This window comes from Oryctolagus cuniculus, chromosome 12 (assembly GCF_051225735.1).
Source record: "Oryctolagus cuniculus isolate XC-2025 breed Fujian yellow rabbit chromosome 12, ASM5122573v1, whole genome shotgun sequence".
Taxonomy (NCBI): Eukaryota; Metazoa; Chordata; class Mammalia; order Lagomorpha; family Leporidae; genus Oryctolagus; species Oryctolagus cuniculus.
The window spans coordinates 65,038,148-65,064,504 of NC_142878.1; the positions used below are offsets into that span (position 1 = coordinate 65,038,148).

At 61.2% G+C, this 26,357-nt stretch overlaps 3 protein-coding genes across 11 annotated transcripts in view; all 3 read left to right on the plus strand.

Annotated features, from left to right (window-relative positions):
- Positions 1 to 11,545, plus strand: part of MAPKBP1 (mitogen-activated protein kinase binding protein 1) — a 51,823-nt gene extending 40,278 nt beyond the window's left edge. For both annotated transcript variants that reach the window (XM_017348118.4, XM_017348119.4), the window contains 21 exons: positions 148 to 294; positions 516 to 691; positions 1,475 to 1,566; positions 1,754 to 1,879; positions 2,216 to 2,286; positions 2,445 to 2,566; positions 2,772 to 2,847; positions 2,957 to 3,068; positions 3,242 to 3,305; positions 3,507 to 3,641; positions 3,841 to 3,977; positions 4,163 to 4,218; positions 5,097 to 5,333; positions 5,794 to 5,960; positions 6,179 to 6,324; positions 6,436 to 6,633; positions 6,806 to 6,890; positions 7,154 to 7,446; positions 7,646 to 8,203; positions 8,575 to 8,660; positions 9,260 to 11,545. In XM_017348118.4, coding sequence (XP_017203607.3) covers positions 148 to 294; positions 516 to 691; positions 1,475 to 1,566; positions 1,754 to 1,879; positions 2,216 to 2,286; positions 2,445 to 2,566; positions 2,772 to 2,847; positions 2,957 to 3,068; positions 3,242 to 3,305; positions 3,507 to 3,641; positions 3,841 to 3,977; positions 4,163 to 4,218; positions 5,097 to 5,333; positions 5,794 to 5,960; positions 6,179 to 6,324; positions 6,436 to 6,633; positions 6,806 to 6,890; positions 7,154 to 7,446; positions 7,646 to 8,203; positions 8,575 to 8,660; positions 9,260 to 9,487 — 3,312 coding nt within the window. In that variant the 3' untranslated portion in view covers positions 9,488 to 11,545. The remainder of the gene's footprint in view (positions 1 to 147; positions 295 to 515; positions 692 to 1,474; positions 1,567 to 1,753; positions 1,880 to 2,215; positions 2,287 to 2,444; positions 2,567 to 2,771; positions 2,848 to 2,956; positions 3,069 to 3,241; positions 3,306 to 3,506; positions 3,642 to 3,840; positions 3,978 to 4,162; positions 4,219 to 5,096; positions 5,334 to 5,793; positions 5,961 to 6,178; positions 6,325 to 6,435; positions 6,634 to 6,805; positions 6,891 to 7,153; positions 7,447 to 7,645; positions 8,204 to 8,574; positions 8,661 to 9,259) is intronic.
- JMJD7 (jumonji domain containing 7) lies at positions 11,117 to 17,368 on the plus strand. Of its 6 annotated transcripts, none has more exons than XM_089309186.1 (9): positions 11,548 to 11,705; positions 12,063 to 12,172; positions 14,794 to 14,947; positions 15,035 to 15,288; positions 15,533 to 15,589; positions 16,033 to 16,128; positions 16,340 to 16,416; positions 16,607 to 16,766; positions 16,869 to 17,368. In XM_089309186.1, the coding sequence occupies exons 1-9, from the start codon at positions 11,548 to 11,550 to the stop codon at positions 16,955 to 16,957; spliced, it is 1,155 nt and encodes a 384-aa protein (XP_089165312.1). In that variant the 3' UTR covers positions 16,958 to 17,368.
- On the plus strand, positions 16,982 to 26,334 carry PLA2G4B (phospholipase A2 group IVB). 3 transcript variants are annotated; one of them, XM_089309195.1, is made up of 21 exons: positions 16,982 to 16,998; positions 18,186 to 18,262; positions 19,240 to 19,312; positions 19,539 to 19,675; positions 19,777 to 19,908; positions 20,215 to 20,255; positions 20,351 to 20,393; positions 20,603 to 20,657; positions 20,933 to 21,063; positions 21,219 to 21,302; positions 21,525 to 21,562; positions 22,210 to 22,345; positions 23,383 to 23,519; positions 23,634 to 23,856; positions 23,967 to 24,084; positions 24,204 to 24,341; positions 24,455 to 24,559; positions 24,656 to 24,835; positions 25,003 to 25,169; positions 25,606 to 25,792; positions 25,868 to 26,334. In XM_089309195.1, the coding sequence occupies exons 2-21, from the start codon at positions 18,254 to 18,256 to the stop codon at positions 26,071 to 26,073; spliced, it is 2,340 nt and encodes a 779-aa protein (XP_089165321.1). In that variant the 5' UTR covers positions 16,982 to 16,998; positions 18,186 to 18,253; the 3' UTR covers positions 26,074 to 26,334.
- The last annotated feature ends 23 nt before the right edge of the window (positions 26,335 to 26,357 follow it).

Genomic DNA, 26,357 nt, shown 5'->3' on the forward strand with positions numbered 1-26,357 from the left:
ACATAGAAGAGTGCCTGGGGCATAGTAATGCCTGGTTAGCATGCTTTCCCTTAGTATTTATGATGAGTGTGTAGTAGTTATATCTACATTCTCTCTTTTCTTCAATTCCCTTCCTCTTCCTTACATGTATACCCCGTGCCCCTGCAGGTCTACCCTGAGGTGAAGGACAGTAACCAGGCCTGCCTGCCTCCCAGTTCCTTTATTACCTGTTCCTCAGACAACACCATCCGCTTGTGGAACACGGAGAGCTCCGGGGTGCATGGCTCCACGCTGCACCGAAACATCCTCAGCAATGTGAGCGCACAGGCCCTGGATCCCCACTCCGTACTTAGGACCTCCAGCCCCATAGCTTTTGTACCTCGATTTCAGGCCCTGGCTCCCCAGACCTGATCTCCCAGCCCTTACTCTGCTGGGCTCTGTGAGCCAAGGGTGTGTCTTGCCCAGCATTCGCCTCCCCCTTGCAGCTGTACCATGTGGAGTATGCCTTATCCACCTCTTCTGACCTGTTCCACTAGGACCTCATTAAGATCATCTATGTGGACGGGAACACGCAGGCCCTGCTGGACACTGAGCTGCCTGGAGGAGACAAAGCTGATGGCTCCCTCATGGATCCCCGTGTGGGCATCCGCTCGGTGTGCATCAGCCCCAATGGACAGCATCTGGCTTCAGGGGATCGAATGGGCACACTCAGGTAATGCCGGGCCTGAAGTGGGTGCTGCCTGCCTCCCGGGTGCAGGCTGGGCTAGTCAGGTCCTCAAGAGCAAAGCTCTATGGAAGCTTGTCTCAAAAAGGCTGGGGAACAATATGTTTGTAATCTACAAGGGAAAGGTAGTGATTTTGCTGTGAAGAACCTTGTCAGAGAGCATCCTGACCAAGTGATCAAGGTTAACATCCTCATATCAACAACGTGAAGCCCGTAACACAGTGTCCTAAGAAGTTTAGAACATGATTTCTGTGGTAAACTTGCCAAAAATATATAAACCCAATCCAAACTGAGAAAGCATTGGGCAAACCCAAATTGAGGTGTGTACAACAGAGTAACTGGCCAATATTCTTCAAAACTGTTAAGGTTGTGAGAGGTAAGGAAAGGCTGAGGAACTGTTGCAGATTATAGGAGATTAAGAAGAAGAAGTAGCTAAACGTAGTCTGGACTCTGAATAGGATCCTGAATCAAGAAAGAGGACATAGTCAAAACAAAACAAAAGCAAAAACTGGTGACATTTGAATCATCAGGTCTTTAATTAATAATTTGTGCTAACATAGATTTGCTGATTTGGATATGAAGTTATGAAAGATGTTAACATTATGGGAAGCTGGGTAATGGGAGTATAGAAATTATACCCTTTTTGCAACTTTTCTCTGGGCTGTAAAGTTCAAACGCAGTTTAGAAAAAAAAAAGGGGGGGAGAGGAAGGCTGTGAGCCCCTCCTCCTGTGGGGTAATGGTGATCTCCCCTCATCGTCTCCTCTTTGCAGGGTGCATGAGCTTCAGTCGCTGAGTGAGATGCTGAAGGTGGAAGCCCATGACTCAGAGATTCTGTGCCTGGAGTACTCTAAGCCAGACACAGGTGAGGGTGCCAGAGCTCCTCCAGTCCTGCCAGGGCCACTTACTTCCATCTTGGCACTTGGGTGTCTTTGCATCCCTGCTCTATGGTTCATGGGACATGAGGCTCAGTTCCCTTGGTGCTCTTTGTTGGGCTCAGCTACGGATCCACTCAGGGCATTTGTGGGCTGATGGAGTTCTTCTAACCCCAGGTCTGAAGCTGCTAGCGTCGGCGAGCCGGGACCGGCTGATCCACGTGCTGGACGCTGGGCGGGAGTATAGCCTACAGCAGACGCTGGATGAGCACTCTTCCTCCATCACTGCTGTCAAGTTTGCAGGTGGGGTGGGGAGATTGAGACACACATCCTGCCACCCCACCCACGCTACCTCCTGTCTCCTTCCATGAGAAGGCTCTGTCATCTGCGGGGGAGTGTTGAACAGCAGCTGGGAGCCTGGGGTTGGGTGGGAAGACCGGTGTAGACTCAGTCTAGGGGGCCCTGAACCAATCAGTCAGGTAAACCTGGGGTTAGAGGGAAGCATTCCAATTTGATTGGTTGTCCCAGCTATACCCAGGAGCACAATGAGAGGGGGATATAGGGAGGGGAGGCGGAGGCAAGGCTATTGCCCCTGTGCGGTGACAGTGTATGGTGACAGTGTGGCTGCCTCCTTCTCAGCCAGCGATGGGCAAGTCCGCATGATCAGCTGTGGAGCAGACAAGAGCATCTACTTCCGCACTGCACAGAAGGTAAGGGGCCTGGGCTTCCCTGCAGGGGCCGGGGGGAGGCTGGGGTCTCTACCATTCCCCTGCCTGAGATTGCAAGCAGTGAAGGGAAGTGAAAGCAGAGCTCTCTGGGCCTGCTGAGGTGTATGGGCATGAGTCTACCTATGTGCTCCTCCCTGCAGTCTGGAGACGGTGTGCAGTTTACACGGACACACCACGTGGTGCGGAAGACAACTCTGTATGACATGGACGTGGAGCCCAGCTGGAAGTACACGGCCATTGGCTGCCAGGACCGAAATATTCGGTGGATATCTGCTTCCTGACCCTCATGCCCAAGGGTCTTTTTGCCCAGGACTTTGTACTCCCTTGAGTCTACACAATGAGTCCTTTGCCTCCCCTAAGAGGTGGTAGCCCCTTTGGGGTTGGGGAGTAGATATTAGAGAGAATGGGCTGGGAGTGGATGCTAGTGTCGTGGAATCCTAGGTGAATGGGAGTGTGTTTCTTTATAGGATCTTTAACATCAGCAGTGGGAAGCAGAAGAAGCTGTTTAAAGGGTCCCAGGGTGAGGATGGCACTCTCATTAAGGTAAGGGCCTGGTAGGGGTAGGCACTGGACCCAGGGATTCAGGGATGGGGCCCTGCCTGGGGAGGGGCTGGTGCTTCCTGTGTTCTTCAGCTGTGTGTCCCACCCTCAGGTGCAGACAGACCCCTCGGGGATCTACATTGCCACCAGCTGTTCGGACAAGAACCTTTCCATTTTTGACTTCTCCTCAGGCGAGTGTGTGGCCACCATGTTTGGCCACTCAGGTGAGTGTAGCCCCAGTACTGTACCCCTGGAACTTTGTTCTTTCTTCCCTTAGCTTCTCAGGTCTCAGCAGAGCTACCCGTCTCAGCCCTCCAACCCTCATCTCCACTGCTGGGACAGAGAGTTCACTGGGCATTCAGGGTGGCTCACAGGCCATGGTCTTTGTTCTTCACAGAGATTGTCACTGGCATGAAATTTAGCAACGACTGCAAACACCTCATCTCTGTGTCAGGGGACAGGTGAGCAAAAGCCAGCTTCTCCCTCTGTGCCACCAGCACACCTTGCCTCCTCCCCTCTCAGTCTCAGGGATGTCTCTGGGAAGTGGGCCTGAGCTGGGAGGAGGAGGGTGCCTGTGGCCCCCTTGCCAGCCCACAGAGTAGGGGAACTGAACTACAGAGGCCCCGGCCCACCCCTCCTCACCCAGCTCTGTGCTCCTGCAGCTGCATATTTGTATGGCGCCTGAGCTCAGAGATGACCATCAGCATGAGGCAGCGTCTGGCCGAGCTGCGACAGCGTCAGCGAGGGGGCAAGCAGCAGGGACCCTCTTCTCCCCAGAGGGATTCTGGATCCAAGCGGTGAGGACAGAGACTTGGGCAAGTGTTAGGGGCTGGTCTAGATGACTGGCTGGGACCCCACTGCCTTCTCCCACACTCTGGACCTGCTGTTCAGTCACTCTGAACCTCCCAGGACCTTGCCTCTGTCACAGAGACCCAGGTGTTAGTCTCTTTCCCCCAGACTCCTCTCTCCCCATGACCTGCCTTGTCTTGGCCTCAGGTGTCAGGCCCCATCGATGCTGTCTGCTGGGCCAGCTCTCTCATCAGACAGTGACAAGGATGGAGAAGATGATGGTAATGAGGAAGAAGAACTCCCAGCTCTACCCGTGCTTTCCAAGATTACCAAGAAGGAGCCAGGTCTGTGGTGGTCTGCTGTGGGGCCAGAGAGGCACCCACCAGTTGGCATAATGGCTAAATGTGTGCTCTCTGGGACTCTGGGGTGAGAGCAATATGAGCTGAGGGAACTGGGGCCTCACTGTGGGGCCTGGCTTTGGGGATGGGTGTGCAGGAGGCCCTCCCTCTGACTGCCTGTTTCTGTCTAGCTGCGGTCCCCAGTCCAGCGCTGCCCCGAAGCCTGTCCCACTGGGAGATGAGTCGGGTGAGTCACAGTAGACCACATGTCCTTTGAGGTTACAGGAGGTGAAGGGAGGTGAAAGCAGGGCTCTCTTGGCCTGCTGAGGCATTTGGGCATTGGGTCTGCTCACGTGCTTCATTCCTGGGTCTAAGGAAGGTCTTGATGAGCTCACTGGTCCTGGGTTAGGGATGAGGGAAGCCCCAGTATTTCTTCTGTGCGGCCAGATGAGGTGAATCCCCACCATGGGAAGTGCTCCACTGGTTCAGCTGCCTGGAGCCTGGGAGGAAATAACCATAGAGAATAACATGAAGAAAATCAGGTGGTCAAGGAGCAGCAATCTGGAGAAATTGTAGTTATTAGAGGACGTGTGCCCAAGTGTGGCCAGCGCAAGCCTAGAGCCGTGCAGCCCTCACTTGTCCTGTGTGGGGATTGCAAGCACCAGCCCCTTTCATTGTCAGCCCTAGTGTGGTGTGGTGTGGTGTGGTGTCTGTGGTACATTCTGACCAGGCCAGGGGCTTCAAGCCTTGGTCACTGGTTTGTCCTTGGTGCTTCGCAGGGACTTAGGTTCTTGGTGGGGTTGTCCTTAGAGTAGGGGACTTTCAGAGGCTTCTAGCTCTGAGGTGTCTGTGTTACCAGAGGAAGGTGGAGCCTAGGAGTTCCTACACGAGAGGATGGGGAGTGCAGCTAGGAGCAGGAACTCTGAAGCCAGCCTAGCCTGCTAGCCCCTTACTGCCTGTGGGTCTTGGACAGTTCGTTTCCCTTCTGTAAAATGGAGTAGTAGTAGTAGCGGCTTTGTCAGGTGGCTATGGGGATGAAGTGAGCTAACTTATGTGAAGTGTCTGGCACCCAGCAAGGGATTATGTAACTTACTGTTTCTCCTCTCCCGCCCCTACCCCCGTCAGGCACAGGAGCCAGTGGAGTTTCTGGACTCAGCTCCTGCAGCCAACCCTGGACCCAGGAGAAGGGGGCGCTGGGCTCAGCCAGGTGTGGAGCTGAGTGTCCATTCCATGCTGGACTTACGGCAGTTGGAGACACTGGCCCCAAGCCCTCGGGCCCCCAGCCAGGATTCGCTGACCACGAGCCCATCTGGTCCTGGGAGGAATGATCAGAAGGACTCTGAGATCTCACATGCTAGCCAGGTAAGCCAGCTTCCTCCCAGCTGCAGAGACCCCCAAGGAGCCTTGGCCAGTGTAGGGGCAACAGCTGGGGCCTGAGCACAGCTCCTGCTCTGGTTGCTCTGCCCCTCAACATACAGTTTCGGACTGGATCTGGCAAGGCTGTGTGCTGTGATTGAGGTGGACAGGGAAGGGGTTGGGGTGGAGAGGCAAAGGTGGCCATGGATCTAGGCTGGGTTCCTTGGAGGACTCTTGGTATCAGGAGGTGGCTGGAGGTTGGCAGCCCAGAGTGCTGATACGGTTCTTGCAGAAGCACATAGCGTCAGCTGGAGCCCAGCCTGGCTTCTTGGTGTCTGTCCTCAGAGCTGGAGTGTTCAGCTTCCCCAGAATTGGCATACCCCAAAACCTTGCTTGCCTTGATTTCTTCTCCGAGGCTTTCTCCTCCTATCAGCAACCCCAGTAATGCCCCTTTGTGTGTTCCCAGGTTGAAAAGGGCCCCCGGCCTCAGGCTTCCCAACCCTGTTCCTGCCCCCACATTATCCGATTGTTGTCACAAGAGGAAGGGGTCTTTGCTCAAGATCTAGAGCCTGCACCCATTGAAGATGGTATTGTCTATCCAGAGCCGAGTGACGGCCCCACCATGGATACCAGGCAAGGGTCCTGCCCTGGCCAGAACTCGTGGACCTGCAGCCCCAGTCTTCCCTTCCCTCTGAATGTTTTTTAATTTGGGGCGGGGGGGGGGCTGGCCTCCAAGATGCTCAGGGCTTGGCTACCACCTCACTGCTGTCTCATCCGTAGCGCTGCTCACAGGCCAGAGTCCAGTGGTGCTAGTGCTCACTGCCTTTTCTTCCCCACTGACCCCCTGGCAGTGAGTTCCAGGTGCAGGCTCCAGCCCGAGGAACCCTGGGAAGAGTCTACTCAGGCAGCAGGGGCTCTGAGAAGCACAGCCCTGACAGCGCCTGCTCGGTGGATTACAGCAGCAGCCGCCTTTCCAGCCCCGAGCACCCCAATGAAGGTGAGGCTGCAGCCCCATGGGAGCGACCAGTGGTGGGGGCAGGGGTAGAGCGGTGGAGACCCTGGCAACAAGCAGGTGCAGCATGATGCCTCTCCCCATCCCCACATCCAGACTCCGAGAGCACAGAGCCCCTGAGTGTGGATGGCATCTCCTCAGACCTTGAAGAGCCAGCTGAGGGTGACGAAGAAGAGGAGGAAGAGGAGGGAGGCACTGGCCCCTACGGGCTGCAGGAAGGCAGCCCCCATACCCCGGACCAGGAGCAGTTTCTGAAACAGCACTTTGAGACTCTGGCCAATGGGGCTGCTCCAGGTGTGGTCAGAGGGCCAGCATTCGGTGCCTGCAGCCTCCTTTTCTCCCTCCTTGCCTAGCTGAGAGGGAGGGCCCAAGGCAGGCAATGCCTTGGGGTTTCCTTCTGGGGAGGCAGAATCTAGGGCAGGGGCTTGGCTCTTGCCTTCATTGATGATTCTTACAACCCTGGCAGGGGGCCCAGTTCGGGTGCCGGAGAGGACAGAGTCTCGGAGCATCTCGTCCCGATTCCTGTCGCAAGTGCAGACTCCCCCACTCAGGTACAGAGACCTGGCCCCACAGCAGCTGCCGCTGTCCTGACCCCCCCAGTGCCCCTGCCTCCGGGGCAGCAGGCAGCCCTCCTCCCTTCAAGGTTCAGGTGTTTTCCACCCCTGGTCCTGGGAAACTGGCCTTGCCCCAACCCTGTTCGCTTTGTGCATGTTCTCTCCTGGTGTCTCCCTGGTGCTGAGAGAGCTGCTCACCGTCTTGGCAGGGAGAAACACAGAGCCTTCCCCGGGTCTTCTTGCATATTCCCTCCCTATAGGGAACCGTCGTCCTCCTCAAGTCTGCCACTGATGTCAAGACCAGTCCAGATGGCACAGGCGTCTAGTGAGCAGCTGAGAGGCAGTGCTGCCAACCCCCCTGGAGCACCTCCGGAGATGGAGCCCTCCCCTGGCAAACCTCGCCCTGAGCAGGCAGGCCCTGTGCTGTTGCCACGACGCCGTCACAACCCCGACAGCAGCTGGGCCCCCAAGAGAGTAGCTGCAGCCGGCTCCTTACCTGGACTGCAGAAAGCCCAGTCTGTGCAGAGTCTGGTGCCGCAGGGTGAAGAGCCAGGTGGGCTCAGCTTCAGGGTGTGGGCATTGTGGGCCGCATGGACGTGATGGAGGAGGGAGGGGCTGTGGTGGCCCTGATGTGGCCCTGGATGTTGCCTAATGGACATGTACAGGGGAGGAGCGGCTCCCAGGGCTTGAACCTAAGTACCTGGATGCCTCCCTCACTACCTGACCTGCACATATCCCTGTTTCTTCTGCAGATGAGGCCCAAAGTGGCCTGGGCTTGCTGCCCCAGGCTGATGGCCATCCATCTCTGCCCTACTCCTATAAGAACTCTACCACCAGTTCCATGGCCAAGATATCCCGCAGTGTCTCTGTTGGGGAAAACTTGGGCATGGTGGCCGAACCTCAAGCCCCTGCCCCCAGCCGAGTCTCACCACTCAGCAAGCTGGCCCTGCCAAGCCGGGCTCACCTGGTCCTGAACATCCCCAAACCGCGGCCGGACCGTCCTACCCTGGCTGCATTCTCACCTGTATCCAAGGGCCGGGCCCCTGCTGAGACAGAGCAGCCTGACTCCTCAGCTGGCGTAGGAAAGGCTCCCAGTGCATCTGGGAGGCGGGCCTGTTTGGGGGAGGGTGCTACTCCCAAGCCCAGGACAGAGTGCCAGGCTCGTTCTGGGCCCAGCAGCCCCCGTGCCCAGCAGCTGCCGGTCAGCATTCTCCTCCGAGGCCCTGAGAACTTGCAGCCCCCAACCTCTGAGAAGACTCCCAACCCCATGGAATGCACCAGACCAGGGGCAGCCCTGAGCCAGGACTCAGGTGTGCACAGCTCCCCAGTTCTCATTCTTGCCTCATTCTTTCTCTCCGTCACTGTTGGCTTCTCTCTGGCTCCATCCCATTTCTGTGTGTCCAGCCTCTGGTGTTTTTCGTCCTGTCTGCTCCTGTCTCGGTCATGAGTCACACCCCTGATGGTGAGACAAGTCCTGCCCACCTTCATGATCTCCCTGCGTCCCACTCAGCCTTCAGTGCCTTCTGGGGCTGGGTAGGCCCTCCTTTCTGGACCTTGCTGTCTCAGTGGTGTTGGGGAGGGCACTAGAAGGGAAGGAGGCAGGAGGGAGGGACCGAGGCCAGTGGGGGGTGGCGCGAGGGCAGCTTGCTGGGCCTCCCTGAGCTCCAGCCGTCTCTCTCAGAACACACGGTGAGCCTGCAGGAGTGTGAGCGGCTTGTGGCAGAGCTCCGTGCCAGTGTGCGCCAGGCTGTGCGGCTCTACCACTCGGTGAGTGTTGGGCACCCGCTGGTGGGAACTCAGAGCGGGTCAGCAGCGCTAGGTCGCCGGGTGTCCAGAGCATCTGGACGAAGGCTGCTCCAGCGTTAACGTGGAGAAGGGGAGAAGAGCGTGTTAAAGGTTGGGGCAGGCCTCTTGAGCCAGGCACCTGGGGGTCATTGCTGGGTAAAACCTGGTGACTTCCCTAGGACAGGAAGGTGGGACATAGGGACTGCAGGCCTGGTTTGCTCAGGACAATCCCAGTGTATGCCTGTTGTTCCAGTGTAATTATCAGTAGGATCCCTTTTCATATCCAAATTGGTTTGGCCGTCCTAGATATAGCGGCTAGTCCAGCAGGGCTCAAGCTTTGCTGGAGAAAGTGGATTCTATGTGAGTTGTAAGGAGTTGCTGAGGAGATGTAGATGGTTTTGTAATCTGATAGGGCCCTCCTTCGAGGTCACCCTGCAAGGTCTGCCTGGGTCCCGCATCCTCTGCTCCTACTTGCTGCCCTTGGAGCACAGAACTCCCGCCAGTCTCTTGCGGGGCGTGGGAGACTCGGGTGGGGCCCCTCTCCTGGTCCTCTAACGTGTTTCCCCGGGGTCCTGTTGCAGGTGGCCGGCTGCAAGACGCCCTCAGCAGAGCAAAGTCGCATCACTCAGCTCCTCAGAGACACCTTCTCTTCTGTGCGGCAGGAGCTGGAGGCCCTGGCCGGGGCAGCGCTGCCCAGCCCAGGCGGGAGCCCTGGGGCTGTGGGAGCTGAGCAAACGCAGGCCCTGCTGGAGCAGTACTCAGAGCTGTTGCTTCGAGCCGTGGAGCGGCGCATGGAACGCAAACTCTGAGCTCTGGCAGCCTGTCCCCAGAGAACGCTGCCCCTGCTCTGGACTGTAGCCCCTCGTCCACTCCCCAGACCTGTGGGGATGCTGAGTTGGTGGCAGGGGTCAGTGCTCAGAGGCATGGCAGTTCTCCCAGCTGCTCATGATGGGGCGCCGTATTTATTAATTTATTTCCCTGACTGTTGCCTCACCTCCATGGAACTCCTGCCTCCACAGCCTGCCCAGGGGCTCATGGCAGGGGTAGATCTTAGGTCTTTGTCACCTTGGTGCTGTGAGGGCTAGGAGGGCAGCCTGCCCCATCTGGGACCACCGGGAAGGGCCACCCTCCTCTTCGAAGCCATTTGAAATTACTTCAGGGATCAGCAGACACAGGGTACTCCGTGGGGTAGAGGTGAGAGGCGATGTGGTATTCAGTACCTTCACCTCTACCTCGCCTTCCCCTCCCACACCAGCTGCACTCCCCTGGCTGCCGGAGCAGGGGTTGTTTTCCCCAACTCCTGGCACTCAGAAAGGCAGAGCCGTCTGGCCCTCCAGGCTGTCCCCAGCCATCAGGAGACTTGAGTTGGCATCAGGACCTGAGCCTCCACATTCCACTCCCGTTCTTCCCTCCAAGAGGGCCCCAGTGTCTCTACCCCTGTGTCCCTCCCCCCTCCCCTTCTCTCCTGGCTGGAACTTGGGGATCCAGCCGTGGGACATTGCTGCAGGACAGTAAAGCCCTCTGCTGGGCAAGCCTGAAGGCCTGGCCTCTTTTCCTCAGCCTCTTGGTCTTCCCCCTGGTCCCCAGCAGGCTGCTGCAGCCCAGCGGCCACCTTGCCCCTGCATCCTGAATGATGCGCAATCAGAAGCCTGTGTTGGAACCTCCCTCATGGTTTACAGGGCGCCAGCCCACCTTCTGAGTACCTTGGCCACAGATGAGGTCACACACATAAACAGAGTTGGGTTTTTGTTGCCAGGGTATTTGGCTGGCTGAAGTGTGCCTGGCTTCCTCTCACTCCTGCTCCCAGCTTCACCAGCCTAGCTTAATGTGGAACCCTTGTCAAGGAGCACGAGAAGGAATGGAACACACTAAACCCTAATTCTGGATTTCTGGCATCCACAGCCCAGCTGATGGGAGATGGCCATGGGGCATCTGGTTCGGGTAGAAAGAGCCTCCTCAAAGATAGTGCTAGGTGCCCTGGATACCGGAGGTTGAGGGGAGGGAAACGCAGAGGCCAAGAGACACTAGAAAGGTGGTAGAAGGGACAGGTAAGTGGCAGGGGTGAGAAGGTAGATTAGAATTAAAGGGGCAGGTGTTAGCGGTAAGGGGGAGGAGATTGGTTATAGTAGGTAGGGAGGGTAGGACCAAACAGGCAGTTGTTGAAGAGTTGGGCAAAGCACATGTGTCTCTGGGCCCTCCTGCTTCCCTCTACCCCCAGGTAAGTTGGGGCACCCTTACCACAGCTGCAGGTCATTAAAGCTCGTTCCCCCACATGCTGGCTCCGTTGGCAGAGGTTTATGATGAAATTGGGTTCTGAAGGGTGCCTGTCGGTGCCCCATCAGCCAGCGTGCACTTGAGTAGATCCCAGCCTGTCCACCCCCACTCTACACCACCACCTGCATGGCCAAGCTGAAGTGAAACCCTGGCCCCAGGAACGCTTCGCAGCTGCGCACTCACTCCGTGCACCTGCCACAGCCCACCACAAATAGGGCTCAGGCTTGACCCTCTGGGCCAGGTTCTTGGCCATCTGCAGCCGACCTGTCCATCGCAAGGAGGGTGTTAACATTCCTGCTAAGGTGCGTGAGAAGGTGGCCGCCTTTCCCTACCCTCTGCCCAGCGTGGGCAGGGGTCTGTGGCCGGGCCGGCGCTCAGTCCCCTCCTGCATGTCTGAGGCCACTGGCAGCCGCCACCCTGTCCAGATTTGCCCTGCCCCCGTTTTGAAAGCCCCTTTATTTATAACTTTTATACCTTGCCCAGGCCGTGGCGCTTCCTCCCACCCCGGCTGCACGGGGCGGGGGCTGATTTTAACGTGTCCGTTTGTACTGATGTATGAACTTGTCAATAAACACAGTCATTTGTTAAGCCTGGCATGCCGGCAAGCGTGGCAGGTGAAAAGGCGCGGCCCACTCGGGAGGCGGGGCGCGGGGCGGGGCCCGCGAGGAGGGCGGGTCCCCGGCGGCGTCATGGCGGACGCGGCCCTGGACGCCGTGCGGAGCGAGTTGCGAGGATTCCCGGCCGCGGCCCGCGGTGAGTGAGTTCGCTCGGAGGCTGCGGGAGGGCCCCTGAGGGGCCGGAGACGTGGGCCGCCGCGGAGCTCGGCATGTGACCTGCCTGTGCGCTCACACGCCGGTGCCGCAGCGGGGCGGCCCCAGTCACGTGGTTCCGAGGCCCGGGCCGTGTGGGCTGTGTTTCTGAGTCGCCCTGCGCTGGCCAGGCTGTTGTCCTTACGACCTGAAGACTTAATCTTGTAAAGATTTCGTCTTTGTTGAACGGCGGAGAGAGAGAGGGCGAGAACTCCTCCCCTCCTGGTTCCCGCCTGTGGGATGCGGGAATCTTTTTTCTTTCTTTCTTTTCTTTTCTTTTTTTTTTTTTTTTGACAGGCAGAGTGGACAGTGAGAGAGAGAGACAGAGAGAAAGGTCTTCGTTTGCTGTCGGTTCACCCTCCAATGGCCACTGCTGCCGGCACACCGCGCTGATCCGAAGCCAGGAGCCAGGTGCTTCTCCTGGTCTCCCATGGGGTGCAGGGTCCAAGTAGTTGGGCCATCCTCCACTGCCACAGCAGAGAGTTGGCCTGGAAGAGAGGCAACTGGGACAGAATCTGGCGCCCCGACCGGGACTAGAACCCGCTGTGCCGGCGCCGCAGGCGGAGGATTAGCCTAGTGAGCCATGGCGCAGGCATTATTATTATTATTATTATTGAGAGTTATAGAGGGCGAGCAGGTCTTCCATCCCTTGGTTCACTCCTCAAATGGCTGCAACGGCTGGAGCTAAGCCAATCAGAAGCCAGGAGCTTTCTCTGGGTCTCCCATGTCGTTGTAGGGGCCCAAAGGACTTGGGCCATCTTCTGCTGTCCCAGGCCATAGGAAAGAGCTAGATTGGAAGTGGAGGAGGCATGACTCGAATCAGTGCTCCTATGGGATGCTGGTGCCGCAGACGGAGGCTTAGCCCACCACGCCACAGCGCCGGCTCCCAGAGTGTGTGTGTGAGTCCGTGCACCCATGAGCTGTCTTTGATAGGACTCTGTGCTGCCCTGTGTTGTGGAGACCATTTCACACCCATCTACCCCGGGCATTTTTGGGTCATTTCCTCGCTCGACAGTGGATCCTTTAAGTATTCTTTTGGCCAGTATATATTAACAGGCTCTGGATCCATCACCGAAGAACCCACTCTGCCCTATAGAGCTCACTGTCTGGGTGGAGAGGCAGACAGCTGTGGCCACGCCTCGTTAGCGAGTGACACAGAAGTAGGTGAGAAGGGAGGTGGAGGGCCGTGGACCCTAGGGGGAGTGTGCCAGGTGTCTGCAGGGAGCAGTCTTTGTGCACAAAGGCCCCAGGTCACCTCCTGGCTTTGAGGGCTGGAGTGGCTGAGAAAGCACGTGCCTCTCTGCTGCCCACTTCCATGCCTGCTGAGCCGGCACCATCTTGCCCATGGCTGGAGGAGTAAGCAAGCACGAGAGCCAGCTCGTTCCTTTTTGGTATTCCCGTGTCCAGTGGGGTCTTCCCACTCGGTTCCAGTTTCTGGAACAGTTACGTGAAGACACAGAGCAGGGCCCCAGGGTGAAGGGAGTGCCATGGCTGATGGGAGCAGGACGCAGTAACTGCCGAACGGGGGCCAAGGTGTTTGGCCAGACCTCAAGGACGACAGTAACAAATGAAGCCCTGGGCACTGTATGAACGCCACTGCTGGGAGAAAGGCACCCAGCGTGAGGGAGCAGCAGGACCCGCAGCTAGCAACCCCAGAGTAGAGCGCGCGCTGAGGGGAGGCACAGCACTGCACGGGAGGGCAGGGACGTCGCTGGGACGGCTCTCCGGCCTGGCGTGGAGCAGCCTGAGCATGCGCCCTGGCAGTGATGAGCGTTGGAGGGGTTCACCGGGGGTAGGGCTGGGGCCTCGGGAGGGAGGGGCGCTCCCGGAGCAGCCGCCAGCCAGCGGGGGTGTGGAAGGCTTTCATTCAGCCGCTAAGCAGATGACTGCTGAACGCCTTCCGTGTGCCGGGGTCGTGTCGGTGAGCAGGACGAGCTCGGCCACCCCTGTGCGACATGTAGGTTGTTAGATGGCGGTGTGTGCCAAGGAGAAAAATAAGCGAGGGAAGCCGTGTGAGGATTGTTGGAGCCAGGGTGTGGTTTCAGAAACAGCAGTCTGGGCCTGCTGTTTGGCGGGACAGGGGAATGGTGCAGTGGTTAAGGCCCCCGCTTGGGTCTCTCAGTGTCCATTATCAGGGGCCAGGTTCAGGTCCCGGCCTTTCCACTTCCACCGCAGCTTCCGGAGAGGCTCACGTGCGTAGGTCGCTGCCACCCACGTGGGAGACCTGGACGAACCTCCTGGCTCCTGGCTTTGGCCTGGCCCAGCTTTGGCCATTGTGGGCATTTGGGGAGTGAACCAGCAGATGGGAGATCTCTGTCTGTCTCACTCCTGTCTTTCTGCCTTTCAAATGAGATGGGAATAAGTCAATAAAAACGTGAAGCCTCATCGGTGTGACTTTTGAGCGGGAACCCAGAGGCAGTGGCGTGAGCAAGGGCCGCGGCAGAGAAAAGGAAGGGGAGGTTTGAGAGCCGTAGGAGGTGGGACCGGCAGCAGGTGGGCAGGAGTAAGGGAGAAGGAGGAGTCAGTCTTGATGAAGGGAGACTCGGGTGGCTGTGGGCATGTACACAGGTGTCGCCTGGCGGCGCTGCCCACTAGGAGCAGCAGCATAGCTGAGCCTCCCCAGGGAGGCCGTAGGCTTCTTGGGATGGTTGCATCTTCTCGTGGTACCTCCATATAACCCAAGTGCTCAGTGCACACCACTCTTGGGGCTGTGGCCCTACACATTCCGGAGCGCCTAAGCCCGGCTCAGGGGCCGCATTTCCTGGTAGCTGCTGGGCAGTGGGCCCCATCAGGCAGTGAAGCCCGGGGCCTAGACCGGGCACCACGGGGGTCGAGCTGCGAGCTCTTGGGGCCCCTGATGTGTGTGCATCATTTCTCCTGTGAGCTTCCTTCCTCATATTCCTGCTTGTCCAGGTGCCTGGGTCCCCAGGGGCAGTGCTGAGTGACAGTGGGGCCCTCCCAGGGAGGCCCCCCCTTATGCAGACAGCAGATGAGACAGTGCCGCCTCAGCTGCCCGTCCCCTCTCCTCTCAGAGCTCAGCGTGCCCTCTGCTGTGCCCTACCTGGACGAGCCCCCGAGCCCACTCCACTTCTACCGGGACTGGGTCTGCCCCAACAGACCGTGCATCATCCGCAATGCCCTGCGGCACTGGCCGGCCCTGCACAAGTGGTCCCTCCCCTACCTGAGGTGGGTGCGGCCCTGGGGGTGGGCGGGCTGGGTGGGGCAGGCAGCGTTCTTGGCAGCTGGACAGGAGCTGAGTGTCCCCTCCTCCAGGGCCACGGTGGGCTCCACAGAGGTGAGTGTGGCTGTGACCCCGGATGGTTATGCGGACGCTGTGCGAGGGGACCGCTTCGTGATGCCAGCCGAACGCCGCCTGCCCCTCAGCTGCGTGCTGGATGTGCTGGAGGGCCGGACGCAGCACCCGGGAGTCCTCTACGTGCAGAAGCAGTGCTCCAACCTGCCCACCGAGCTGCCCCAGCTGCTGCCCGACCTGGAGCCCCATGTGCCCTGGGCCTCTGAGGCCCTGGGTGAGTGCCAGCAGCTGGGGACGCTGTGGGAAGGAGGGCCAACCTGCCTGCCTGTTCCCTCCCCTCAGAGACGCCTGGGTCCACACGGCCGGCTGTGGCTCAGGTGCTGCCCCCGCAGTGTGCAGATCCCCCGGGCTTGACTCAGCAACGGGCGTGCTCTGGAAGGTGGCCGCGCTGCTCCTGACCCAGCCTCTCTGGTGGCTGTCCCCAGCCTGGACTTCCTAACTTGCCCTCTGTCCCCCAGGAAAGATGCCTGATGCTGTGAACTTCTGGTTGGGGGAGGCAGCTGCAGTGACCTCTTGTAGGTACAGGGGCAGGGGGGAGGGTACCCAACGGTGGGGAGGTGCAGTGGGGGCAGAGGGAGAGGCATGGAGACAGGACAGGAAGGTTGGGCCAGACGACAGTTGGTGAGCTGTTCTCTGGGGGGGGGCTTTTGGGTCCCAGGTCTCCCCTGCAGCTGAGGCGAGGAGGGGGTACACTGAGGGTCCCTGAGGCAAGGGGGTGGTACACTGTATTGTCAAGGTGCCCCGAAGGTTCTGTGAATGCCAGCAAGGTCGGGGTGAAGTTCAGGGCACGCGGTTGGCTCCTTTTCCCCTCCTAGAGATGAGTCAGGTGACCCCCTCGGGTCGGGGGCAAGCTCTGAGTCTCCCAGGCTTGCTGGCATCCCCCAAGCTGCCAGGGGCAGTGCTGAGCCCGCTGGTCAGCCCTCCTGGCCCTGCTCATGGGGCCTGCCTTGTTCGGCAGTGCACAAGGACCACTATGAGAACCTCTACTGCGTGCTCTCGGGCGAGAAGCACTTCCTGCTCCATCCGCCCACCGACCGGCCCTTCATCCCCTATGGTAGGGGTGGTGGTGGAGGGGGGAGGTGTGTGTGCACAGAGAGTGAGGAGGGCGGCAAGAGCCCTGAGGGGCTGGGCCCCGCCCTAGGTATTGCCACGGGTCTCCGCTACACCAGGACCCCTGTGCCTGAGAACGTGGGCTGGCTGGGGTGGGTGAGGGCTGGTAAGCCCCCTGCCACTGAGGCTCCCTACACCCTGCTCTCGGGCCCCAGAGCTGTATACGCCGGCTACCTACCAGCTGACTGAAGAAGGCACCTTCAAGATGGTGGACGAAGAGGCCATGGAGAAGGTATGTGTCCTGGCCCCGGGGCTCCAGGGTAGGGGGCAGGGCAAGAGTCTGGGCTCCCCCGGGAGATCTGGGGAGGTGGCACGCAGCTCTGAAGCAGTGGGGGCCTCAGGCTGAGCTGAGCAGCGCCCCTGCTGTTCACCTTGGAGGGCCTGGGCTGGAGGGCTTCCCCCGGCATCCCCTGTGTCCCCAGGTGCCCTGGATCCCGCTGGACCCCTTGGCTCCAGACCTGGCCCGGTTCCCTGGGTACAGCCAGGCACAGGCCCTTCGCTGCACAGTGCGGGCCGGCGAGATGCTCTACCTGCCAGCCCTTTGGTTCCACCACGTCCGGCAGTCCCACGGCTGCATTGCTGGTGAGGAGGGTGCAGGCTGCGGGGGGACACGCCCTACCAGGGCCCCTGGGCGCTCTGGAGCAGGGCAGGGTGTCCTCATGCTCGGCCCCCTTCTCCCCACAGTGAATTTCTGGTACGACATGGAGTACGACCTCAGGTACAGCTACTTCCAGCTGCTCGACTCCCTCACACGGGTGTCGGGCCTCAGCTGAAGGCGCCCTGCCCCGCGCTGCGCGAGGCCCTCCCAAGTGGGGTCAGTGTGGAGACAACCTGGAGTTCAGGGCGTGCTGGCTACAGGCCCAGCGCCCAGCGCCCAGCGCCCAGCCTGGGTTGAGTTCGGCCTTGGAGGGGCTCACTCGGGATGGGGTCAGGGGGACGGGGAGGCTCCGGCAGGTCCGGGTGAGGGTTCCCAGGAAGTTAGCACGCAGACGAGGAGGAATCGTGCGCTCACCAGTGCCGGCCCTGGCTGAGTCACTGCCCACCGGCTTCCGTGTCCCGTCAGGGTGTACACACTGCTAATGATGGCTGTAGCTCCCGGGGCTGTTGTGGGCGTGGAGGTGGTATTTAAGGGCCCAGCGTGGTGGCTCTGAGGAAGCGCTCAATAAAAGTTGCTGTGATGCACACGTTCTGATGCTCCCTTGGGGTGACTCAGGGGGGAGGAGGGCAGGTTTGGGCCTGGGGCCACTCCCCAAGCCCCTCCCCAGGGCAACCCAGCAGGCCTGTCCTGCAGCTCTGCTGCCTAGACCCCATTGGCGCAGGGCTGCTGAGACCACTCCTCACTCTGGTTTGGCTTCCTCCCTCAGTCTCGGGGCAGCTGGTGGGGTCTGGTGCCCCAGGGGGAATCCAGGCTTTTCCCACCACAAGCCAGGTCCCCTCCCCACTGAGGCCGGCCCTCTGAGGAAGGATTGGTCATGCCCCACCCTCAGCCCACGCAGGCCCTGCACAACAACCCATAGGCCTCATCCCTGGCCTCCTGGACACGGCTCGGGAGGGCTGCTTTCTAGGGCAGAGCCACACCCCTACCCTGCTGGGGTGTGATGGAGCTCAGAGCACTCCCCTTGATTAGCCAAGCCCTTGAGCCTGGACTGGGCATTCCTGTCCTGCCGGCACCAGGAGGTTGCGAAAGGCCCAGCTTCAGGCCCTGGGCTTCTTGGTCCATGGCTGCCGTGGGGCCCACTCTGATTTTCTATGTGCTGGCCCCTGACTCAGGCTCTCCTGGGCCCTCTCTTCCTCTTTAGGGCCGGGCGGGGAGAGAGCAGGTGCTCCAGGGAGCCGAGCTGATGCCACAGGGGTGTCAGCAGGTTGAGTGTAGGTTTTGGTTGCCTCACTTCCTGGACAGGTGTCTGGTTCAGGGTTGGTGTGGGGCTTGGGTGGAGTGGAGGAGGTGGTGGGAGGGACCAGGGAGGAGCTCAGTGCCAGCTGGGACACCCCTGGCTCCAGGTTGAAGAGTTGACAGTCGAGGTCCTGTGGCCACTGCCCATCCCTGCTGCTCCTGAGGACCCGGCCTCATGGCTCTGGTAGGACCCTGCGGGACGCTGGGCCTAATGGCTCCGGTGTGGTAGAGAACCTTCGCTTTTTGGGTGTACAGATGGCCAGGGCAGTGAGCAGAAGCCCAGGGACAGGACCATCCCAGGCTCTCTGCCCTGAGAGTGGTCCTGGGAACTCAGGCTCCCCGGTGCTGTCCTGGGGCCCAGAGGGAGGTGGCTGCTTGCTGCGCCTGTCTCAGTTGCTTGGGGTATGAGAGCCCTGGGGTTGACACAGGTGGGTGAGCGTCCCCAGCTCTGCCCCTGAGCCAGGGAGCTCTCTTGATGTAGCCCTCATGGCCCTTTCAGGGGCGTGGCTGAAGAGCACAAGGTAGGACCACTGGCACAGGCCTCCCCGGCCTGACCCATCTGCTGGAGCGGAGGTCTGGAGGGAGCTGTGTGGGGACCAGACCTAGCTGGACTCTAGGACCCGGGGGACTTGCCAGTCTGTGGGCAGTTGGAGCTGTAGCTACTGCCCCTGCCCTGCGGAGCGCTACAGGGAGCAGCCGAGGGCCCTGAGGTGCCTCTTCCCCTACCCCATAGCCTGTGTCCCCCAGCGGCCTCTCGGGAAAAGGACCGGGGGGTCCTATGTGTGGAGCCAGCCTGCTCCAGGGTCCAGTCCCCACTTGGACATGGGTCTGCTTAACTTGCGTGCCTGTTTCCTCCTGGGCTTGGTCATCAGGAACCGTGCCCCCGCGCAGGTCAGGCGGGTGATGCGTGGGCTCATGGATGTGACGCACTTGCCCAGAGTTGGCCCAGGACGTGTGCTGGTGCTGGCAGGGATCCCGGAGATGCCTTAGCGCCTGTTGATGGCGATCCTGCTGGGGCAGAGGCAGGCTGCGCACTCATGACCCCTGTGGATTGGGATTTAGGGCAGAGGGCCTCAGTACAAGCCCCAACCCCACCCTGTGGCCCCTGTCACCTTGGACCCTGTCCGCCTGCCTCCGACCTGCCCCCTCCCTCCCCTATAGGCCAAGGTGCCCGGGAGCTGCCTGCTCACCGTCCGTGTCCTGCAGGCCCACGGGCTGCCCTCCAAGGACCTCGGTGAGTGTGCAGCTTTCCTGGGCCGATGCCAGCTGAGGGAGGAGGAGGGCACTGCAGCTGGGTTCCCCGTGGGGCAGGCCCAGGGGGAGTTCATGGGAGGGGATTCGGGGAGGAAGCAGGCAGCTGGGGCCCAGCCCCGTTGTACATGAGTCTTTGGATCAGGGGGGGAAGTGGGAGGCGGCTGGCAGGTGTCGGCGTCGCTGGACCCTCTTCCTGCTTCCTGCAGTGACCCCCTCTGACTGCTACGTGACTCTCTGGCTGCCCACGGCCTCTAGCCAGAGGCTGCAGACGCGCACAGTGAAAAACAGCAGAAGCCCCATCTGGAATCAGAGCTTTCACTTCCGAATCCACAGCCAGCTGAAGGTGGGCCAGGCAGGGACAGCCCTGTCCCCCGGCCCCAGCCTCTCCCAGCCCCTCGTTCCCGTCCCAGCTCACCTTCTCCCCTGATCCCTCTCCCTTTGCAGAATGTTGTGGAACTGAGAGTCTTTGACCAGGACCTGCTGACCAAAGATGACGCCGTGTTGTCAGTGCTGTTTGATGTGGGGACCCTGCGGGTGGGCGAGTTCCGGCGGGAGAGCTTCTCACTGCGCACCCAGGCAAGGCTGCTTCCAGGGCAGTGGGCGTGCCTGGCAGGGTGGGGGCACAGCCCTGCTCTGCAGCAACTGGTCCGGCCTTCCCGGCATCCCAGAGGCCTTGGCCAGCAGGGACTGTTGTCTACCTCGGAGCAGTCCTGACCCTGAGCTGCTTCCCTGGCCTGCAAGCCAAAGGGCAGCCAACTACTGGAGCAGCACGAGGCACACGGGCGCACGAGGCCCCTCCCCAGCAGCCCTCTCTGGCGTCTGGGGTGGGGTCTGCACACGCATACGTGCACCTCATCTCTCCTCACTGGCTTCCCTCTCCAGGGTGAAGAGCGGCTGGAAGTTGAGTTTCGGCTGCAGAGTCTGTGAGTGAGCCACGGGCGGAGCTGGGTGGGAGTGGGGGGCTGCCCCCCGTGGGAGAGAGCCAGGGCTCCTGCTAAGGTCATGGCGCCTCTTCCAGGACAGAAAGTGCCGAGCAACTGGCCAGCAATGGCATCTTGGTGGTGAGTTGGGCTTGCGCTCCCGGGGGGGTGGGCCTGGGACCCCCTCGCCGCTTTGGGCTGGGTAGAGTTTGGGGTTTCCGGTCCTCAGGAAAGCACAACCTCAAGCAAGTGCTTGATAACTGAGGACCTGGGTAAGGAGGTGCTGGACAGGAAGAGGGCGCAACCGTGGACCGGGGCGGCCCTGACCGAGGGCTTTGTTCACGGCTCAGGCCCGGGAGCTCTCCTGCCTGCATGTGCACCTGACAGACATGGGGGACCAGAAGGGTGAGTCCCCAGCCCCCATGCCCCTTTCTGACAGGCCCTGCAGGGACCTCGCACAAGCTGCCCTGCGCGGCCCACAGCAGAGCAGGGGTCGGGGTGAATCAGCCCCAGGCCTCCTCAGGGCCTGAGCGTTTTCCCGAAGTCCTCTGCAGAGGCTGGGGCGTGGGGACGCTCCTCCGGCCTCAGCCTGGGCACACCCCCGGGCCCCTCAGACACGACGAGGGACCCTTGGGCAAAGAGCTCACTCCCGGCCTCTCAGCTCTGGTTCCTGTTCCCAGAGTCGGGGGGCAGGGTTCGGCTGGTGGTTCCCGGAGCCTGTGAGAGTCCACAGGAGGCCTCGGTGGGCTCCGGCCCCTTCCGCTTCCATTGCCCAGCCTGCTGGGAGCAGGAGCTCCGTATTCACCTGCAGGTAGGGGCCTCGCTCCCCTGAGGCAGGGGCCTAGAGTCTGTCTGGCTCCCCCCCCCCCCCCCCCCCCGCCGGCCGGAGGAGCCCGAGGGAGGTGCGGTGGTCTGTGCCAGGAGAGCGGCAGAGACTCTGGGGGCTCCTGCCTTTGGCCTCTGCAGGATGCGCCCCAGGAGCAGCTGAAGGTGCCTCTGAAGGCGCTGCCCTCTGGCCAGTTGGTGCGGCTCGTCTTCCCCACGTCCCAGGTAGCTGCTGTGTGCTGCGGAAGCTGGGAGTGCGGGCGGGCTGGGCCGGGCCCAGCTTCAGGGGCCACCTTCCTACTTGGGCCACGCGTGGACAAGTGCCAGAGCCAGAGCCAGCTGTGTGGCAGGAAGGGCCCAAGGGTACCTGAGGCTGGGCTAAAGGAACGTGGTCTGAGGGGTGTGTGGGGGGGGCAACCTTTGTGACAGGGGCGTTTGTGGTTTCAGGAGCCCCTGATGAGGGTGGAGCTGAAGAAGGAAGCAGGGTGAGAGGTGCGGGTGAGGGTGACACGGGGAGGGGTGGCACAGGCCAGCTGGCCCAGCTCCCGGCCCAGGCGCCCTGTCCGCTATTGTGGGTGGCACAGGAAGTGCCGGGAGGGAGCTCGGTGCGCCTAGGTGGGTTTCCTAAGGGCTTTTCTGGGATTGTGCTTTGGTGGGAAACCCGTGTGCCCACCTAGCACTCTGGGAGTGCCTAGTAAATATTTAGTTAGAAGAATGGGGAGGGGGCGCTGGTCTAGGGAGGGGGAGGGGAAGGGGTGCCCCTTAGGCCACTGCTGCTGTGGGTGGACCTTGGACCACTTCCCTAGGGAAAGCACCCCTCCCCCGGCCATGGGATGGGGCCATCGCTTCCACTTCCCTGCCCCTTTGTAGTCTTCTTGGAGTTGGTGGCAGTGGGCTTCATGGTCAGGTCCTGAGAGGCTCACGCGCACCTGGGGCCCAGTAACCTCCCTGGCCTGCTGTGTGCTCTGCTGTATTCCTCATGCCTCTTTGGGATGTCTGGGTCCTACAGGTGTCACAGCCGTGGCCAAGGGCAGAGGTTGGGGAGCCCTGGGCTGGCAGGTCCTGCAGGCCCAGCTTCCCCTGCCTTCCCTGGAAGAGTTGACAGCTGCCCCGTGGGTTCTTCCTCCCCCAGGCCAAGGGAGCTGGCGGTGCGCCTGGGCTGTGGGCTCTGTGCGGAGGAGCAGGCCTTCCTGAGCAGGCGGAAGCAGGTGGTGGCCAAGGCCCTGAAGCAGGCCCTGCAGCTGGACAGAGACCTGCAGGAGGACGAGGTCTGGGGGCTGTGCTGGATTGGGTGGGGTCGTCTCCAGGCCCAGTGCTAAAACTGGAGCCTGTTGTGCTATAACTCAACCCAAGCTGGTGCCAGCCTGGCTTGTAGCTGCCTCCCATCTGCCCATTCCTGCTCTGCTTCCCTCTCTCTCAATGTGGTCAGGGGTGTGGTAGGTGCTGAGCAGTGCAGTGCGGGAGGCACCTGGAGCTTGCAGATGGGAGCTGCCCTGTGGGGTCGGCCTTCCTCTGTCTGCTGGGCCTGGGCCTGGGCCTGAGCCTGAGCCCGAGCCTGAGCCTGAGCCTGCCTAGGTTTTGAGACTGGGCCCGCTCTGAATGATGAGTGCAACAGTCTCCTGGTCTGAAGTGGCTTGCTGGTCCCTCGTCCCAGGAGCTTCAGGTCAGACTGGGCTGTCTCCCAGGGGAATGACTTCTTGTAAGGAGAGAGAGGCTGTGGGGGAGACTGTTGAGGTGGCTTCAGGACTTTAAGTGATCTGCAGCCTCCTTGGGGGTCAGGGGTAAGGAGATGAGGCCTGGCCCTCCACTGGGCTGTTTGCCCTGAAGTTCTCTTAGCTTGAGCAGCCTGAACCTGGGGAGTCTGTGGCTGATCCCCTTGGCATGGCCGGCTCAGCACTAATCCCGAGACCACTGACCAGGTCTTTTCTTTCTGCCTTTCAAATAAATAATAATAAATCTCCCACTCACTGCTTCACTCCCCAATACTTGCAGCAGCTGGGGCTGAGCCAGACCTAAGCCAGGAGCCAAGAATTCCATCTGGGTCTCCCCTGTGGGTGGCAGGGACCCAGGTACTTGAGCCATTGTCTGCCGCCTCCCAGGGTGCTCATTAGCAGGCAGCTGGGCCTAGCAGAGCTGGGACTTGGGTCCAGGCACCACAGTATGGGATGTGGGCATCCCCAGCAGTGTCTCGGCTGGGACGCCAGCCACTGCCCCCGACCAGACCTGTTGGGTGAGCCGAGCAGCCCCTTGACCTGCTGCCCCCCCTCCCTGGGCCGTCCCCAAGCGTGGCTGTCCTCTCTTCTAGGTTCCAGTGGTAGCTGTCATGGCCACAGGGGGTGGGATTCGGGCGATGACCTCCCTGTATGGGCAGCTGGCTGGCCTGCAGGAGCTGGGCCTCCTGGATTGCGTCTCCTACATCACAGGGGCCTCCGGCTCCACCTGGTGAGCTGGGTGCCTGTGGGGTGTGAGGGGGTGCCAGGCCCCTGAGACCTCACAGCAGCTGCTGCTCTGGATGGGGGCCTTTGGTGACAGCCTCCCTGACCTGGCTTTTCTCAGGGCCTTGGCCAGCCTCTACGAGGACCCAGAGTGGTCCCAGAAGGACCTGGCAGGGCCCACTGACTTGCTGAAGACCCGGGTGACCAAAAGCAAGTTGGGCGTGCTGGCCCCCAGCCAGCTGCAGCGGTACCGGCGGGAGCTGGCCGAGCGCGCCGACCTGGGCCACCCGCCCTGCTTCACCAACCTGTGGGCCCTCGTCAATGAGGCGCTGCTGCACGGCCAGGTGGGGCAGGGGTGGGGGCTGGAGCCCCAGGGGAGCAGCACTGGGCGGCAAGGGCAGGGGAGGGCTCCAGGCACCCAGCAGCCGTGGGTCAAGGGTTCTTCTTTCCCCAGCCCCGTGACCACAAACTCTCTGATCAACGGGAGGCCGTGAGTCGGGGCCAGAACCCCCTGCCCATCTACTGCGCCCTCAACACCAAGGAGCAGGGCCTGACCACTTTTGAATTTGGGGGTGAGTGGGCGAGCGACGGGTCCTCCCTGCCTCCTGGGCCTTGGGCTGCCCTGCAGTGAAGCCCGTGGGTGCATGGGCGGGTTGTGGGCCCTGAAGCTGAGCGTGCGGCCTCCCTGCAGAGTGGTGCGAGTTCTCCCCGTACGAGGTCGGCTTCCCCAAGTACGGCGCCTTTGTCCCTGCCGAGCTCTTCGGCTCCGAGTTCTTCATGGGGCGCCTGGTGAAGCGGCTCCCCGAGTCCCGCATCTGCTTCTTGGAAGGTAAGGGGGTCTGGAAGGCAGGGCGAGGGGGTCCCCGCCCTGCTCACAGAGAAGCTTCTGAGTGCAGGATGGGCTGTGACAGTGCCCCCCCCCACCCCGGTCTACCCCTCAAGGTATCTGGAGCAACCTGTATGCGGCCAGCCTCCAGGACAGCTTGTACTGGGCCTCGGAGCCCGGCGAGTTCTGGGACCGCTGGGCCCAGAATCGGGCCAGCCTAGGTAGGTGCTGGGGCTCTTCACTCGGTCAGGGGGGTGGCCAGGGGCGGGGCCTAGGCACCTGTGGGTCCCCCAGTGCTCACTTTCCAACCTGTGCAGATAAGGAGCAGGTCCCCCATCTGAAGATAGAGGAGCCGCCCAGCACAGCGGGCAAGATCGCTGGGTTCTTCACCGACCTCCTGACCAGGCGCCCCCTGGCCCAGGCCACCCACAACTTCCTGCGCGGCCTCCATTTCCACAAGGACTATTTCCAGCACCCTCACTTCTCCACCTGGAAAGGTACCTGCCTGTCCCTCCTGGTCCTGGCCCCTCCTCTCCCCAACCGGGCTCCTCTCCCCTGTGTGTGTGGGGGGTGGGGGTGCTGCTACCTCAGCAGAAAAATAGCAGGGGTCCGAGACCTGTGCCGCCGTCATTAGCCCTGAGGAGTCTGACATCCACCCCTGCAGCCACGAAGCTGGATGGGCTCCCCAACCAGCTGACGCCTGCAGAGGCCCACCTTTGCCTTCTGGACGTCGGGTACCTCATCAACACCAGCTGCCTGCCCCTCCTGCAGCCCACCCGGGAGGTGGACCTCATCCTGTCGCTGGACTACAACCTGCACGGCGCCTTCCAGGTGCGGTAACCCCGGCCTGGCCTCCCGTGCCCCCGGGGCGGTCCAGCTTCTTTCAGAAGCTGCCAGTCACTCTCTGGGGAACAGATCAACTCCCCCTGCTCCCTGTGCAGAGTCGCTTTTGTCTCAGGCCCCCCTGGCTGCATTCGTACCCTTTTAGGGACTGGCTGTTGGGGATGCACCTGCTATGGGGTTGTGTGATCCCTCCCCCCATTTCAGGGCACCATGTCTCCCCTAGGTACAGCAACCCAGGATGGTGAGGGTTAGAGCCTTTATTCAGGGTCTTGACTGACTGCAGGGGGGAGGTGCGCCTCTAGTCTTCGCGGGGGTCAGGCACCGGGTCCTGTGTCCCAGCAAACCTCCGCGGTCAGCCAGCCCCCTGTGGAGCTCCGGGGGACGCTGCGGGCCGCCCGCTGACCCCTCTGCTGTGCCCCTGCAGCAGCTGCAGCTCCTGGGCCGCTTCTGCCAGGAGCAGGGCATCCCCTTCCCGCCCATCGCGCCCAGCCCGGAGGAGCAGCAGCAGCCGCAGGAGTGCCACGTCTTCGCCACCCCCACCCAGCCCGAGGTCCCGGTGGTGCTGCACTTCCCGCTGGTCAACACCTCCTTCAGGGAGCACTCGGCCCCCGGTGAGCCACGGCCGGCCCCCGCCCCACTCCCCTCCCCCTGCCTCGCTGGTGACCTTGGCGGTCCTCTCTCCACAGGGGTGCGGCGGACAGCAGAGGACGAGGCAGCGGGGACCGTGAACCTGTCTCCTTCAGACTCGCCTTACCACTACACCAAGGTGACCTACAGCCCCGAGGACACGGACAAGCTGCTGCGCTTGACACGCTACAACATCTGCAACAACCGGGAGCGGCTGCTGGAGGCCCTGCGCCAGGCCGTGCAGCGCAGGCAGCGGCGCCAGTGAAGGCGGACTGCGCAGGCGCGGCCCTGCCGGCGTCTCTTGCCCCACCCTCGGGGGGCTCAGAAGCCCAGGCCCAGCTCTGCCGCCATGCTTGCCAGGGGCTGGGAGCAGAGGGGCTTGGGTCATTGCCTCCAGGGGAGCTTTGGACATTACAGCGACCGAGACGCTGGCTGAAGGTCTCTGCTGTCAGGAAGGAGGGGCGGGCGTTCAGGGATGCACAGCACAAGGACTGGTTTAAAAACAAAAGGAAGCGTCTCCCTTGTACCTTGCAGAGCGAGTTTGTCAGC

Excerpts from the sequence above, each read along its gene's own strand:
- PLA2G4B (XM_089309195.1), top strand. Across the intron at positions 19,313-19,538 it reads GCTGCCCTCCAAGGACCTCG|TGACCCCCTCTGACTGCTAC; the intron begins GTGAGTGTGCAG and ends TGCTTCCTGCAG. Across the intron at positions 20,394-20,602 it reads CCAGCAATGGCATCTTGGTG|GCCCGGGAGCTCTCCTGCCT; the intron begins GTGAGTTGGGCT and ends TTCACGGCTCAG.
- JMJD7 (XM_089309185.1), top strand. The coding sequence starts at position 12,571 with ATGACTCGAATCAGTGCTCCTATGGGATGCTGGTGCCGCAGACGGAGG. Across the intron at positions 14,948-15,034 it reads TGGTCCCTCCCCTACCTGAG|GGCCACGGTGGGCTCCACAG; the intron begins GTGGGTGCGGCC and ends CCCCTCCTCCAG. Across the intron at positions 16,767-16,868 it reads GTCCCACGGCTGCATTGCTG|TGAATTTCTGGTACGACATG; the intron begins GTGAGGAGGGTG and ends TTCTCCCCACAG.